This window comes from Amblyomma maculatum, chromosome 2 (genome assembly GCF_055883805.1).
Source record: "Amblyomma maculatum isolate TAMU_Amacu chromosome 2, ASM5588380v1, whole genome shotgun sequence".
Lineage (NCBI taxonomy): Eukaryota > Metazoa > Arthropoda > Arachnida > Ixodida > Ixodidae > Amblyomma > Amblyomma maculatum.
Genome location: NC_139345.1, coordinates 37,641,915 through 37,658,348, shown reverse-complemented (window position 1 = coordinate 37,658,348; position 16,434 = coordinate 37,641,915). Strand labels below are relative to the sequence as shown.

Sequence of the window (16,434 nt, the reverse complement as noted above, 5' to 3'; positions counted from 1 at the left end):
GTAGGCGGTAGAGAAACCTGAACACCCTCTATCAATCTCATTAGTGGTTTTGTGGACAGGTCAAGGGACGCTCTTCAAAAATCTAAGTTTGCTTTTCTATATTGCACCTTTATGAACCAATAATGGTACACACCATCATTCAGATAAAAACTGAGTGCTTGTTAAGGCCTGGCTGCAGCATGTGGCATCATCACGAGAACCACATGAACATCTACATCTTAAAACATGTGAACTGCATTTGTATTTTCTAATTTAAAAATTGCCTTTTCTGCCATTTCTTGATCATTCAGCATCGTTCGGACCAAGCCAGTTTAAATTATTTTGAAAGGGCCCATTAGGTGGAATTGGGCAGGACAGTGTTCCTTTTACCTTTGCGCGTGTGCGACTGCCATGTTGTTGAACTAATTTGCTTTTTCTTGGCTTCCACAGGAACAGTGAAGTGCAGTGTGAAATTGTTGAAGGCCTTCTGCAAGATATCCTGCGGGAGGTAAGCTCCTGATTGGTTGTCATGGTATTTCACAGTATATATTGTACAACACAATAGTCATGCATGCCTTGTAAACCAATTTTTGCGTAATACAGATCAGTTTTGTCGATACTGGAATGGTAGTCTCTGCAAGGACTCTCATGATGAAAAGCACTGAGGCTGTCACAGCAGCATTTTCGTTCCTAGCTGTTGCAAGACTGAAATATAGGTGCATAAAAAAAGATGCTGTTGTAGAAAAAGCTGTTGTAAATGGGCCCTTTCCACCTTGTTTCGATAAAAGGGTGTCGCTGTTTCGTCAGCTATCATTCATTCCCAGGCGGCACCCAAAGCACTCATTATTTTTGTGCACACAAGCATTAGTGGCATAACTGCCAATCCTTTTGATTCGCCCTACAGACTCTCAATAATTCACTAACTTTCCAATTGTACAACTACTGCCCTATATTTCTCAGAAATTTGCCTTTGCCCGCAGCAAGAATGTTTTTCGCGAAACCGGCACCGCAGAATCTGCAGCTGAATTGTAATTGCCAGCAAAGTCTGCTACTAGAAAGGTCCCTGCAAAGGGCGTCGTTGGACACTGCCTGAAAGTTCAGCAAATGATTGCCAAACAAAGGAATAACACCAGCACAACAGCTTCTGCTACTGCACTTGCCTCTCTCCTTGGAGGAGTGTCACTGTGTTCTCGTCTTTATAATGCAAGGGAAGGCTTCTTCGTAGATGGCATTCTTCGAATGAAAAAATGCATATTCAAAGCCATGATGCAGTTGAGACACTTGTGAAGGGAATGAGCGAGTGTGGTGGTGGGGAAAAGTGCTTGATTGGTTTTGTGTTCAAGTTTGCAAACCCTGTCTTGGGTTTCGTTTGTATAGCCAGTAAGGACTCGCTACAGTGAAACCTCGTTATAACGAACAGATAAAAAATCGGAAAATAGTTTGCTCTATCCATAATTCGTAATATAAGATTTCATAGAAAATCCATGCAAGAGCAGCAAAATTCAATCAGAGAAGGCACAGCAACTCGGAGGGTGCCTTCTTGGGTCACGTCCGTTTATTTACGCGCAAAGAACTGCGTTATCGCGGCCTGCTGTTTTGTGTTGATCGCGTTCCGTATCACGCCCTGTTCCACAGTTTGCAAATGCTCAACAAGGGCAAACCCACTGCTCTCAATAGCACTGTAGTGGCGGCGCAGTAAATCCAATGCAGCAAGCGCTTCTTGTGTCGGAATGTTCTCATCGTTCACACGGTCAGCCTGAGCTTCGTCTGCGGGATGTTCAGAAACTTCCACAGCGGTTTCAGCGTCCGTCAGTACAGCCGTGGTCGCCGCAATGTCGTCGCCGCCTACAAAGTCCTCTACAGTCATTGTTGCGGGCATGTCAACTCATTGAGCTCGCGGAGCTCTGCTTTTGCTTCGTCCCCATCGTCACTTGATGCGCGGGCCTCTGCTGGAACAAAAGCTGCGTGCCGAAAGCAGTTGGCAATCGTTTTGCCTTTCACGCTGTCCCATGCCGCTTTAATGCTCCCACCAAGTCGATCTTCAAGTCCTGCTTCATAAGAAGCTTCACGAGAAGAGTGTCAATCAGTCTCCTCTTGTAAACTGCCTTTATCTTGAGCTTGGTCTTTAACGTCAGTTCTGCTCTTTTTTTCACGTTCACCGCCATCACAGCACTACGCACACCGTGCACCACTCGACACGACGACCGACGCAGCCTCCGCCGAACGTTACGATGGCCATGCCGCTGCTAACACTAAAACCAAAAAACGCGAATGGTACATAAACCAAAAGAGCAAGTTGTTTTCTTCCTCCATACAAAAAGGCAAAAAACAACATTCCATCGTGCCGCTGCCGCCGGCGCTGTCGGCGATTGTGAGATGCAAACGATTTCTTATGGCCTCCGAGATCACCTCCATGCGCACAGACAGGCGCGCGGGGGTAATTTCGGAGGCCATAGATTTCTTCGCCTGTCAACTCCCAATGCCGTCGTGGCATCTGTGGCACTGTCAGCGCCTGCGAGGTAATCCTGAACGTTTGCTGCGCCGCATAACACACATGTAGTGCAACGAAGCCTGCCTCCTGCTAATAAAGTGAGGTAGTGCTTGGCGTCGCAAGTTCGTAATATCCGTTTTATGCCGAACCGCATTCGCTATGGGAAGTTAAAAATACATGTGTTTGACAAAAATATTTCTGAAGAGTTCGCTATATTCAATAATTCGTTATATGCGTGTTCGTTATATCGAGGTTTGACTGCATATATAAAATTTTGTGTTAGCCCCTTTTTATGCTGCAAGTGCCATGCAGTATGTGCTCGTGACAATAAAGAGCATGTGCATTACTAAGGGCTTAAAATGGCTTTCCAAATGAGGCTATGCATATAACGCTGGCTATATTCCACAGTCTGTGCGTTCTTTGAAAGGAGTGCTTGCAGCTAATTTTTTATTTTTTTTTCAGCTCCTGAAGCAGTACACATGGATCATAGACTGTAGATTAATCCTTATTTCCGGATAAAAACAACTTTCTGGCTAGAACTTTTGCGTCTCTCCTAGCGTGAGTCGCTTTGGGACGTTAAACCCCATAAACCAGCTACGCCTTTTGTAAACCAAGTCGATAGATAAAAAAATGAGAAACCCATCTTCGATGAAAATCCTGGTGATAGCCGCACCCTCCTTCTCCACTCTCCTCCTTGCACACTCTTTGCTATTGCTGTCTTTCATCTTGCACCGTGCCCTGCATTCGCTCTGCTGGTTACACCGACTCTACCAATGCTCTATCCATGGACAGGTTCATAAGCGCTGCAATCTGAAATAACAACCATGGTGCTGTTGTTACACATATTTGCTACAACACAACGTTTGTTCATGGATCCTTAATGCATCTGTGTTGCTTGCTTCAACAGGAGGACTTTGACCAGGATACTGCGACTTCACTTGGCACCTGCCTTGCACAGATATTAAACAGTGAATTCACGAGAAAACTTTTTCCTCAGGAACTGGATGACGAGTGAGTTTTTCGTGTGTGCTTCTGACACTTGACCTTTCTGCGCGCGTCGTCACTTTTAAAGGGACCAGGAAGTGGGTTCGGAGGTTGTTGATAAATTTGTTCAGTGTCTAAAAAAAAAAGAGCGCTTTTGAGCATTCGCCCAAAGCAAAACCCTTGGAATGAGCCAGCAATTTATGAATAATTTTTAAAAATGATTTATTTATTTATTTTTAACTATAAATCTTACCCAAGGCATTCATGATGGACAACAGGAGCCCAGTGCTGTTTCTCGCATGACATCATAGCTAAATTTTTGGTTGGGGGACATTTCTTCTGCTCTGCAACCTCTCCGTGGTTGCCGGGTGCAGTCGGAAGGATAGCAAATGGTGTCTGTGTGTCACTAACACAAGTCAGCTCATGAGCTGACGAGTCCCTTGAGTACGCTAATGGGTCGTTACTTGCTGGTATCCAGCAGCCGGTTTTTACACAGCGTACTTGCAGGGTTTGAAGTCTATCATGGTGGTCATATGCAGAATTCGCACCTTGATATCTGCGTCCACTATGCGCTCTAAATCACACAGATGAAAGAGACGTAGGCAATTGAGATGATGAGCACAAGCACCAGGAGTAAATTGGGTGGCAGCGCATGATATACTCATGATGGAGGTGCAGTCCCAACATGTTTTATTTATTTTTGGGAGGATGCACCACAGTATGTGATCTTTAATTGCTAATTTCTTTGTTATTGATGAAGCTAGCTCAATAAAACTCTCCTGGTGAAGGGATGAATGATAGAATACCTATCGCTCATCTGCTTTATTTAGCCTCTGTAATTATCTTTCTAGTCCCTTAAAAAACCGGATACTAGCAAAGTTATACTTCGCTGATAATGTGAAGTGACTGAATATTATTGAGGTGGTAACTGAGCTACCCTGAAATACACACCGTTCTATCTCCGAGCCTTGTTGCTTCGAGCCAGTATACTAGGGACAACAGTAGGCGATGGTTATTGCCAGTATACATCCTGTTGCAAGGAAACATCACCTCATGTGGTTTATGCTTAATGCATGCATTGTTTCAGACAAGACACTGCACTAATTCGTATTTACTTTAATGGAAGTCTGTCTGATCACTGAAAATGAACTCTTCTCTCAGAATAAGTAAATTAAAGGACATTCTTTTTTGTGTGTGTTGTATTGTAATGGTTTTATCCTTGTGAACCGCTTACATTATTGTCTGACCTTTCTTCACTTTTATCCTTTCAGGTCCATTGAAGAGTCTCTAGGCACACCATTGTTTGTTATCTTCAGGTGACATTTGCATTTATGTTTTATTGAACAACACAAGCAGTCAGGGGCTGAAGTATTGCAAAATGTTAAGAGCTTTGATTTTATCAATTATGACTTATGGCATATCTTGCCCACTTCACTTTGCCATTGTGCTGCTTGCTGGTCAGTTGCTTTACGTTGCACCAAGCAAGCAGGTTCCTCTTTGGTTTTAAGGAGCGCTGTAGAAGAGTAGCGGTCTTGTTTGCAGTAATGCTTTGCTCTGCAGAGCATCGCACTAATTCTAAGAGAAAAACAATTTGCAGCTTATGCTTAGCAGAAGTGGTCTTACTAATTACTTAATGACTTGCCGTTGCAATTTCATATCTCGATCAAGAATGAAGGACTTGATTTGACTGGAGTTTTATTTCTCCTGTGGGGTTAAATTTAATTTTTTTGTTAGCGGACATAAACGGCCCCCTACTTTTATAATGTAAAGAGATACAATGTTTAGAATCAAAACTCAACTGCACATAAGTAAATGGGGTGTGAAGAAGACAGGCAGCAAAGTGCTGCAAGCTACCCCAACTTCACGCACTGTTGCACTGTACTTGTGCACTCGTATCTTCATAGCCACAAGTATAATGGGAAAACTTGCTTACACTGCAACAGTGCCTTTGAGCAATTAGTTTATTGCCTACATGGCACAATGCAATAACAGTGTTCTGATACCGCTGTATGTGTATCCAGGAACCTCTGTCAGACACCAGAGGAAGATCCCAGCAGGCAAGCCCAGCTAATGCTGCTATGGGAGCTTGGACAACACCAGCCTCGGCTGGGATACCGGTTACTGTATTTTTTACGTGCCTCGGGCAGTGCGAATTCAGGCAATACATCAGGCTACACATCATATCGGGACTACGCCCGAAGCCATAATGCTCTGTCCACTTGCCTTTTGCATGACCTCAAGGTTGGTTCCTTTTTTGTTGTTGGTTTTTGCACACTAAGCATTGAAAGCTCTTTAATTCGGACTTCTTAGGAAAAGGGAAAGGGAAGGGGAAAAAGTTGAATTAGCCAAGGCTTGAATAATTAAATGGCCGTGAGAGAAATGACAACAACCACTTGCATTACGGTAAATTTATCTGGCAAAAAAATTCGGCTGTGGTCACTTGTCTCTCAGACTAGAACAGCACAGCAATGTATTTTTCGTGTTCCCATCCATTCTTTGTCGTGTGTGCATTGCCAAGTGTGCCAAAGCAGAACTGCTCAAAACTGGCAAAGGCCTCCCTGGCATTCTTCACGGTGGGGTGCGCTAGCGATGTTACCCCCTCACAAGCAACGTGCTTCGCATGTGAGGCTTCATGGCACAACTAGATTTTACGGCGCTTGATGGGCGCACATTTTCAGAGAAATTGAAGAACCAATTGGAGGGAATTTCTGAATGTGCCCAGTTCTGCCAGTAACCTTACGAAACGACACGCAACTGCAGTCAGTTAGCTGGCTGATATGCAGCTGATAACTGTGTTCTCCGTGGGGTGGGGCAAACATTGCGAAGCTCGTAAAAGCGAAGCTGAAACTAAGTAGTCAGCCTATTCTCGGAGGGGAGGGCGCCCGTTTTTTTGTCACACTTGCAATTTCGTGCACCTCAGCAGTGCATGGTCAACACAGTGTGCAGTTGTGCTATTTTGATGTTCACTTCGGTGCCTATCATACCTGGATGCAGCCTAACTGGTGCGTTGCACCCGTCTGATGCCATAGCATTACAAGGGTGTTGACTGGGGCCATGCTGATAGTAAGATTTATCTGTACTTTCTAAATAATAAGCATTTAATTGCAAGTCTCAGAGATCACATGAAACAGAGCTGGCCGCTGCGCTGGCCATGGCGCCAGTTCGGCTGTACTCATTCTTCTATGGTTTTACCTGGTTTTGTCTTCTCTTTCTGTTTTGGAGGTGCGCAACCTTGTAACTATGCCACCCGATTATGAAAGCATTTTTTCGGCTCTGTGCCGAGTGCCAGGCCTCCCAGATGCAGCAGTGCTTAGTTATAATTATCTATGGCGGAACCGGCATGCGTTCAAATTAATGGGCTTTTTTATACATAGACTTCTGTGAAGCTTGGCCAAACTAAGTAGTGCAGTTCGAATTACAGAGTTTTCACGCTACTGTAAAATTAAGTTTAACACATTATATCTGCATATATTACTGGTGCCACATGAGGTGCAATCAAGACAGTTGGTGCAGATACAAAACAGAAAAGTAACAACTGGGGGAAAAAGCAGTTCACACCATTATTTAAGAAGGTCAGCTCACTTTTGAACTGTTAAATAAACCTGCAAATGTTTCTATTCTTCCTCGATAAAGTGCTGTTTATGATTTAATTGTTTCGGGGTCACATTTCATTTGACGCCGCCAATACCTGAAAAAGGTGCTTTCATGCCTGACAGCCCTGGGTTTTCAGTGTGTGTCTCATTTAGCTCTAACAAGTAATATTGTCTAGTGTATTTTTTTGTTACAATAATGTAAAAGCTGGGCCTGTGATGAGATCCATAAAACAGCTTTACATCTACTTTGTGAAGGTCTTAGAATCTTGCAGTATCATTAGGCCTTCACAGTCTTCACAAGGTGAAAAACTTTATATATATGAGGTCAGCCACTCGAAGGAGTTATTAGTAATTATGTGCAATGCACAGACTTCAAACTGCATACATTTCCTTCTCTTTTTGACTTTGTGTAATTAAAGGAGCACTGATGAATTTCATATGCGCTAAGCCAAATGGGGCCCAATTCATAGAGGTTCTTTTTTTTTTTCTTTCTCTCTCTCTTTTTGCAAGGGAGTTACAATTCCTTGCTGCTAATCTTGCCTGTGATTGACTTTTCCAGCTCTGCCAGGAGGATGATGTTCGGCTTTTTTGCTACCTGGTTCCCGAAATCTATACACAGGTATGTCACCCTCTGTATGGCATTTAATAAAATACTGAACTTTTTCTTTTGTATTGTGCTTTTGCAGGTAAAATTTTGATCCTAGGAAGAAGCTTTTCATTTATGAGACTGGTCTTGGCACTGATGGCATTAAATTAATAATATTTATTTTATTCAACATTACAGTTTCCCAATGTTGCCATTGGTAATGCAGACATCCTTAACCTCATCGTGTCCTGCATCGATGCACTCCAGGTAAGATGCTCATTCCTTCAGTGTACTTTGCCCCTGCAGTGTGATGTTTTTCACATATTGCCAGAAATTTTTGTAACTATTTTCGAACTGCAGTGTGGTAACTGGATTTCTTTTTGCAACATGCTTCCAAGCTAGCTTTGCATATTAACGTTTTTCCAGACTACAACCCTTTGTAATATTTTCAAAAGTACAGGATAATTTGTTGCGGGATTTGGTATTCGCTTTAATTAGGCGTAGCTATGTTGGAAATCTCTCTCTCTCTCTTTTTTTTTTTTTTTACTTATTTTGGCAGCATTTAAAGTTTCACACTGTGTTAGTTGGTGTCTGGCATGATGCCTTGCTCCAGAGTGGACAAGAGTGGTTCCCTTATATCACTACGGTTCTTTCGGCTGTATAATTTTGTAGACCTGATGTTCTCAGTTTTCGTGGTCTTTGGGAACCCAACCTGTTTTCAAAACGTGTCAAGGAGCGGTGTTTGTCGCAGCTCCTTTCTCTTCGTACCTAACATGCATGCAATAAAGCATACAGGTGCATGGTTTTAAAAATAGTTGGTGCATTTATGATAAATTCATTAAAATATAGTAATTAACAAGCTGCTAAAGAGAAACAGTCTGCTAAGTATAACCTTAATATTATTAGTCCCTAAATAAATAAACGGTTGGGGTTTAGTTCTGTGTGGGTCCAGGTACTGGGGGACCCAAAAAGCACACCAAGCAACTCAAGGGTTCCATGACCTGGTTTTGTGGCCATGTCAATGTGCCTGTCTGTGTGAAATCAAATTAATGTCCGCTGCAGTTAAGCTGACTCAATATTTTGTTTCATTTCTTCTTGGTCCAGTACTAAATCCAGAAGTCTGCTTTAAGGTCTCTTTTCCTTAATTTTTTTTTATTCATAGATATGTGTTTAGAATAAACTGATATTTTGGTTTCAGCCTCTGCTAAGCACACACCTAAAAGAGATTGGAATTCAGATATTGAAGAGCAGATAGGATCCCTGAAAATAATTGTTCAGAACTACAGCTCCTATTCACATATTCAGCAGCCAACGGATTTTTCTGGCTCCAATAATTAAGAGTTGCACAGTATTTCAGACTTCATTTAGGAACTCTCACATGCGCTAGCAATACTGTGGAGATTGTTTTTTGGCCGAAGGCTCATTTTTTTCGCCATGACAAAGACGAGAGCAGGAATAACTTTTGTAAACAACCAGTTCTGCGCGGCTGTGAAAGCAAGGTGAAGAGTCATTTGAACGTGTTAACTTGGCTCTATATCTGTTTGCCATTTGAGGCAGTGGCAATAAGGGAATGTTCATCGTTGTTACCAACCAACCATCGTTGTTATCGTTGTAGCCTGCAAAGAGCGCGCGCGATTGGACTGAATATGAGCACCGTCCGCTGCCATGGCTTGCTCCGACGCCGACACCGCTGACACTCATGGCGAAAAGTGCAACGAGGAGGAGGGCGATGCATTCGCGGAGACTCTCATTCTGCTTGTTTTTTTTTTTCTTGTGAATTTCATCTTGCAGCCTTTGCTCCTGTTGTTAACCACTGAAACAATGTTATTGCTTTGCGCGATTCATTTGTGGCATGAGCATGACTTGCAGCTGCGTTACAGTACGTAGGGAAGTGGCATGGGCATGACGAAAGCATGACTGGCCAAAATATTCTAACTGGAAGGTTATTGTGCTTATAGCTTAGCACAATCCGCTTATGCAGATAATCACTGCGCATGCAGTGGCCGCCTTGAGCGAGTCACATGCTTCTCAGGGACACACACACCTGCCGCTTGGCACCAATCGGTGCACATGCACTGACGACGATCGTATTGGATCATGTTAGCATGTGCACATGGTCAGAGCATGGGTCTCAGATCACAGCAGCAGATTGCGCTAAGCTATAACTTTCTATTATTGACTAATAAATAAAAATGGGGAGCGGTGAAGTTCATAATTTGCAAACCTTATTTTTCGCAGAAAAGTGATTTTTTTTTAAGTTTTTTTAAGTTTTTCGGACTGTTCAGTTATTCGCATCATTTGCGGGGTCCCGTTGGGTCTGAAAAAAGAAGGTGAGCGACTGTATTGCTGCTGCATGCATTATTTGTAGTGCTGTTACTTTTTCTGTAAAATTGTAATACTGATTTTGTACTGTTTTTTTGTTGCAGCTTCAAGACCTGGTTTGCCACATACTACAAGGCAACATGGTGATGTTTCGGAAAGACTCGTTCATCTCCATACTAAGTAAGGAAGTGTTTTGCAGCCACGTCACTTTGCCTTGTTGTGCTGTGTGTTTACATGTTTGTGCAGTCCACGCGGATGGTCTCATATAGGTTCAGTATGTATCGCTGGCCTGCCAGCTCTTAGTTCTTGAATGACAAGGCTGTCTAAGAGTAATTCATTCATTGCATGTTGCAGTACATGTCATGTATATTGGTTCTGCTCAGTAGTGCAAAGGCAATAGTACCAATATCCAAGCCACATTCATTCTCAGTCCTGGGCAGTTTCTTGTTCTGCTTTCCGCTCTGGCTTGTTTCTGTCAGAAGTGGTATCGAGACTTATTTGTGTCGCTTGCAGATGCCAGCTTGGAGTGGGAAACGTTTGAACAGTTTTGCCTCTGGCAGCTGATAGCTGCCCACAACATCCCTGTGGACTATGTCCTCCCTATCTTGCCCAAACTGGAGTTCCAAGGTGGGTGCCTGTTTTCATTGTAGATATGGAGCACCCCCGTTAAGTTTTTTTGCTTTTGAGATCTGGGCTTTGCTTTTTTGGAATTGATCTTTCCTTCCCTTCTTTCTTTCTTTTTTCTTTATTGAGATTCTGACTACTTGTAACAGGGGATTTTTGATTTCGTCGTCAAGTATTTCTATTAAGATGTCTACTAGCCCTTATCAGTGTCTTTGACGTGCCCATACATTCACCACTCTGCATTCAAAAATGCATGTCGGAAGGCAGCGCTGGAGGGCCTTCTTTCTAGAAGCGTGTGTTATCATCTTGCTCTAGGCTTGTCAGTTGAAGGTGGTAGATATCACGGACGTACTCTTCCCCCTCCTCCTTGGGACATGAACGCTCAGCACTATTGCTGGGGGTGCAAATTTCGAAAGAAGCAGAGGCTTCTCAGTGTTGGACACACGTATGCTTTCAATTCTTCGTTCAGGCATTCGCGAGAATCGTTCTTCCGTCTTTTATAACTTTGTAAAAGGTCCAACTGTGGACTGTAGCTGTGGCTCTTCCAAGTCCAAATTCCAACGAAAAAAAGAAGAAAAAGCCCCATGTGTTGTGTGCTGTGTGTCACAAAGGCTTCTGCTCATATTTCAAGCTTTACCACGCTGCTAAAAAGTACTGAGAACATTGTTTTTCTTTTTCTTGTTTTATTTGTATTTGTTTATTAGCAATATTTGGCAGAAACTAAAATATACATTTGTGTTTTCCTCGGTCATGTGCATAACATGTGCATAAATATTCGATCAACCAAACACAAGCCGCCATGTTCATTCCCATTAAAACTGACATTAGGGTTGCAGCACTCCTTTTGCTGTGCTCCTATTGCCCTTATTATCCCGCTGCTATCTTTACCACTTCTGTCCATCACAAAACACCACTCTAGTTTTCTTATACCCAGGCAGCACAACTTCATTGGACTGATACTGGCTCAGCATAAAAATAATGGCGCAAACGTCAAACCTTTCTTGGCATTCCGCTACTTGATCTAATTCTTTTTTTCCTAGCTTATAAACGCTACTACAACCAAAGTTTAATACACTTTAGGTCTTTATTCAGCATAGATCTATCTGCTAATGAGATTAAAATTCACTGACATATTTCTCATTATTGGGTAAACCTTTATCCTCACACTTGGATAAAAGAGTGAGCAATAGAAAGAGTTAAGTGCCTATGAATGTAAACACAATTTATATTTTTAGGGATATAGCTTGCAATATTTTCAGTCGGCAAGTGCCCAGGGGAAACGGAGACATCGCTTTCCTTTTTAAGATGCAGCACAGTGACCTTTATTACAATGAAATGCCATCACCAGCTTTTATCAGGGTGTTGACGCATATGAGCTTGAGACCAGAAGCTGTTTTTTATCCAAGACACACTGGTGCTTATCACACCAGTAGCATTACAATCAAAGCAGCACAATCACAGCAGTATCGCAAATCAAAGTAATCAGCTAGAGATATTTCCTTCCTTCTTATGTGCACCAATGCTTTTATTATCCTCCAGCACTTACTTCAGATGGCGGCCTCTAATAGTAATTTTCTTCCTGCCATCTTTTCTTCCATTGTAATTTACTGTACAGGCGGGTGTAATGGCCGCACTCATGTAGTAGCCGCACCCCTGACTTCGTAAAAAAAAAATCGGGGGAATGGGGGGCCGGGGTGGGGGGGTGGGGGGGAATTATTTAAAAATTGCCGAATAAAAGCCACACCAGGGATTTCAAGAAGGTGGGCAGTGCCACCTGCTGTGTGGTGCAAGAAATCCGGCACATTTTTTACTTACTGCCAGCAGGTGGGGCACAAAAATTGGGCATGGTGCACATTTACAATAGCCAAAAATAGCCAGTGCCGTTGCAGCCGTCTGTTCGCGCTTCTCATTTCATCTTGCTCGCCAATGACACGCAGTTTCGAAATCAGAACTCGCCGCTCCCCTGTTTTCTCCAGCGCTCATGAGTTCAGAAGCTTGTTTCTTGATGGGGAAACGTGTGTACTATACCACTCATTTTAAGCTGAAAGTGGTTGATTTTGCCAAAGAAGAAGGAAAAGAGAGCAGCTGGACGAAAGTTGATGGTGCTTCGAAGAAAGTGCTCTCAGGAAAGCAAATCTTCAGAGGTGTGTTTTCCAAGGGAAGCAGACTATGTTCCCTGAGATCAACGATTCACGTCTCAAGTATGGGAGGGAGACTCGGTGTTCAGGCTACTGTGTTTAGAGCCAGCAGTGGATGGATTTGGCTTTTCATGAAGTGAAATAACCTGTCCTTTTGCCGTGACACGACGTTGTGTCAAAGTCGACCAGAGGACTATAGAGAAAAGCTGCTACTGTTCCAGAAATTCATTAAGAAGTGCCTAGTGTTTGATTACCTGCTCTCTCAGATTGGTAGCGCCGATCAAACCCTAATTTGGTTTAATGCACCCGAGAATGTGACAATTGAAGTAAAGGGAAAAAAAAGAGCCGCACATGTTCTTACTGTGGGGAGCGAAAGACAGTGATGCATGATCAAGTTGAAGTGTGAACCCACACAGAAATTCCCTGATGAAATCCTTGTTAGGGCACAGGACAAAAGATGGATGACGGATGCGCTGGTGACAGGCTGGTTGACATGTGTTTGGGAAAAGTGATCAGGTGAAAATTTTGAAGCGTGCCCTACTCGTCCTGGATAGCTTTAGCGGACACCTGACAGAGAGCGTTCGGCAACAGCTTCGCGTGTCTAAAACGGACTTGGCCGTCTTACCTTTGGCCGTCTTATCTGGAAGTATGACCGTCATGCTTCAACAGCGGGGCATTTCGGTAAACCAACCTTTTTAAGTGCATATTTTACGGTGCGAACAGTTTGTGGACAGCAATGACCGTCAATCAGAAAACATCAAACAGGTCGACTGAAGGAGACATCGCACGTGGATGTGTGCCACTGGACCCTCAAAGCTTGGGGTGCGGTTTATTTCAAGATTGCAGAGAAAAGTTTCTAAGTCACGGGAATCTCCAACTAGCTCGATGGCATGGGGATGACTGACCTCATCTTGAACATGGACGAGCTTAATGTTCCCACGAGTTCAGGGGAGGAGGAGGAGGGACAATTCATAACTAGTGCCTCATCATTAGTCTATCACAAAAATGCAAATGATTGATGTGCCTAGTAAAACTATAGATCAGGTATCTTCTTATCTGACAAAGTACAAACAGTTTGTTACTGTTGATGGTGTCAACTCCTATTTATTAGACCTCAGGTGTTCCTCAGGGTTTGGTTTTAAGGCCTCACTGTTTAATATTTACATAAGTGACCTTGTCGACCCACTAGAACCTATAGTTTCAATTAAATTATTTTCTGATGTCTGTGTAATCTTTAAATATATTAAATCCATTTATGAGAAAATAACTCTCAATGAGAATTTGCTATTGTTGGAACAATGATGCAATGAATGAGTGATGGCCATTAACTTTGAAATAACTGTAGTACTTAGCATCACAAATAAAATTAATGAATAAACAAAAACCTAATTAGGCAGGTAAATGATTATAAATACCTAGGCACAACAATTACATCTAGACTAAAATGGACAAAGCACATTGAGAGTATATGCTTTGTAGCACATAAAAAGGTGGTGTTTTTAAAGCATCGCCTGGGCCAGTACCCAAGCTCATTAAAACGTCAGGCATATTAAGCATATACTAGACCCACACTTGAATATGCCTATGCGGCATGGGACCCATTACGTCAAGTGACGTCCAAAAACTTAAGAACATTCAGCAGTTAGCATCTCGTTTCATTCATAATCTATGTAGGCGCCGAGACTCTCCTTCATCTATGATTCTTCTTGCTGGCCTTGATTCACTGGGTAAAAGGAGAAACAAAGCCCAACTAACCTTTCTTCAATCCTTATATTTTTCCAAACTTGGCATTAATCTTGAACACTACCTAAAAACGTTTCCTCCAGACCCTCTCGCCATAAATACTGTCTTGCCTTATCGCCAGTATTTTTGTGAACTAATATGTTCAAATTTTTGCTTTTTCCACGGATAATCACAGACTACTGATTAACTCGCCATTTTTATCGCCTCCCGATTGAAGTGTGAAATGTTCTACTGTGCGTTATGTTTTCCTTGGGCTCAACGCTGTGTGACTGTGTTGTTTCAATGTTTTCTAGCTGTATAACATTGATTGTACTTGACCTCTCCTACTTAGGCATAATATGCCAGCAGTATTTTCTAAATAAAATAAATAAATAATAATAAAGGCAGGTACCACAGGAAATACTTATTTTGATGTCTTTTTCCTTGTGGGATTACCACACCCCTGATTTTCATCCCAAAATCTCGGAAAAAACATGCAGCCATCACACGCATCTATACAGCGTGTCCATTGTGTGATTTAGTTTATTGTGTGTACTCTGAACAATCATTGTTATGTAGTTATGTAATATAATGTGCACCATCAGTGTAGGCTGCCATGCTTTTGGCAGCCGTGTAAAAAAAATTACAAATCAATGAAATAGTTTTATGTTGCTCATCAATAAATTTTGGTGAAAATTTGAAGGCAGTTAGATATTTAGTTTGTATTACAGCGCGAACCACAAGAAGGGACGACGACAGACAGAGTGAAAAGAGTGCTGACTTCCAACTGTTTATTATTCTGATATGCCACGCATTTATACACTCTTTTCACTCTGTCGTCGTCCCTTCTTGTGGTTCGCGCTATAATACAAATTAGATATGAACCAACTAGCCCGCCAGCAACCGTTCTAGATATTTAGAGTACTCCAATTTGTAGAACTTTGTAGAAATTTAGAGTACTCCAATTTGTTCTAAAGCGTACATGTCGCCAGATATTTAGCTCTAAGCTATTTAGTTTCAATCCGCGTAATCACGGATGTGATTGGGACGATGGGCACCTAACTTCTTCCTCTGGGATGGAGGTTTTTATGAAACTTTGTCTTCCAGTGGTGTAGAAGACAAGTTTTACCCTTTCACTTTTGGATATCAGAGTGGAATAAATGCCATACACAAAAGCTAGCCATGTTCCACTAAGAGAAAGTTCTTTGACTGTTAGTGCATCGTGCGTGTGTTCATGCGGATACAATGAAAACTTTCGTGATGAATATCTAGAAAAACAGTGAGACCGCATTGAATGGAGAAGCCGGGGGCTTCTAAGGCTTCTTATGGAGAAGCTTAGGGGCTTCTAATATAAGCATGCACCCTAGCTACAGTTGCCTCATTGTTCATTAACTTATATCAAGTAAAAAGGTGCAGACAACAATTATTCCATCTGTTTGCGTGCACCTCGTTGCATAACTTATGCACAAAAACAACTTTGGTGTGCTGCTCATCGCTTACCTAAAAACTGAAAGACTAATTTTAAACATCAAGAATTCTACCGGAAGGCCACATGCAGGCAAGCTGTCCTTACCAACGAAACAGTGCTGAGCAGTGCATATCAAGGTTGGCAGTCTGCATTCACCAAAAAGAAAATGTTGACCATCAAACACTGGCATGTTTCTAATGTTGGTAACCTGGCCTAAAGGTTGGGCATTTGATCAATGTATGGCGAGATATATCTCATGTTGGCAGCCTGACCTAAATGAGCCACCAGTATTTGCCAGCACTCAAGAACATATCTCAGTGTTGGCAGTCCAACCTAGTATGTGGCGGCACGATGTTGATTGCATCAGCTTACTCGCGCTATTCGATGTTGATGAACAGCACATACGTAATATTGCAAAGCAGGACGGTGTGTATCACTGTTTTCTAAACATAGTGCCAATGTCAGTAGAACAACGGCAAACGTGCCCCGTTGTAATCAGTTCCTAGAACGACTTGACCAGTATCGGG

The 16,434-nt window shown here is 42.5% G+C and overlaps 1 protein-coding gene across 2 annotated transcripts in view; it reads left to right on the top strand.

The window, feature by feature from the left end:
• IntS3 (integrator complex subunit 3) overlaps positions 1-16,434 on the top strand; it is a 62,033-nt gene that overhangs the window by 24,889 nt on the left and 20,710 nt on the right. For both annotated transcript variants that reach the window (XM_084593879.1, XM_084593880.1), the window contains exons 16-23: positions 430-487; positions 3,378-3,481; positions 4,726-4,770; positions 5,476-5,695; positions 7,607-7,666; positions 7,832-7,900; positions 10,060-10,135; positions 10,469-10,582. In XM_084593879.1, the coding sequence (XP_084450005.1) occupies positions 430-487; positions 3,378-3,481; positions 4,726-4,770; positions 5,476-5,695; positions 7,607-7,666; positions 7,832-7,900; positions 10,060-10,135; positions 10,469-10,582 (746 nt within the window). The remainder of the gene's footprint in view (positions 1-429; positions 488-3,377; positions 3,482-4,725; positions 4,771-5,475; positions 5,696-7,606; positions 7,667-7,831; positions 7,901-10,059; positions 10,136-10,468; positions 10,583-16,434) is intronic.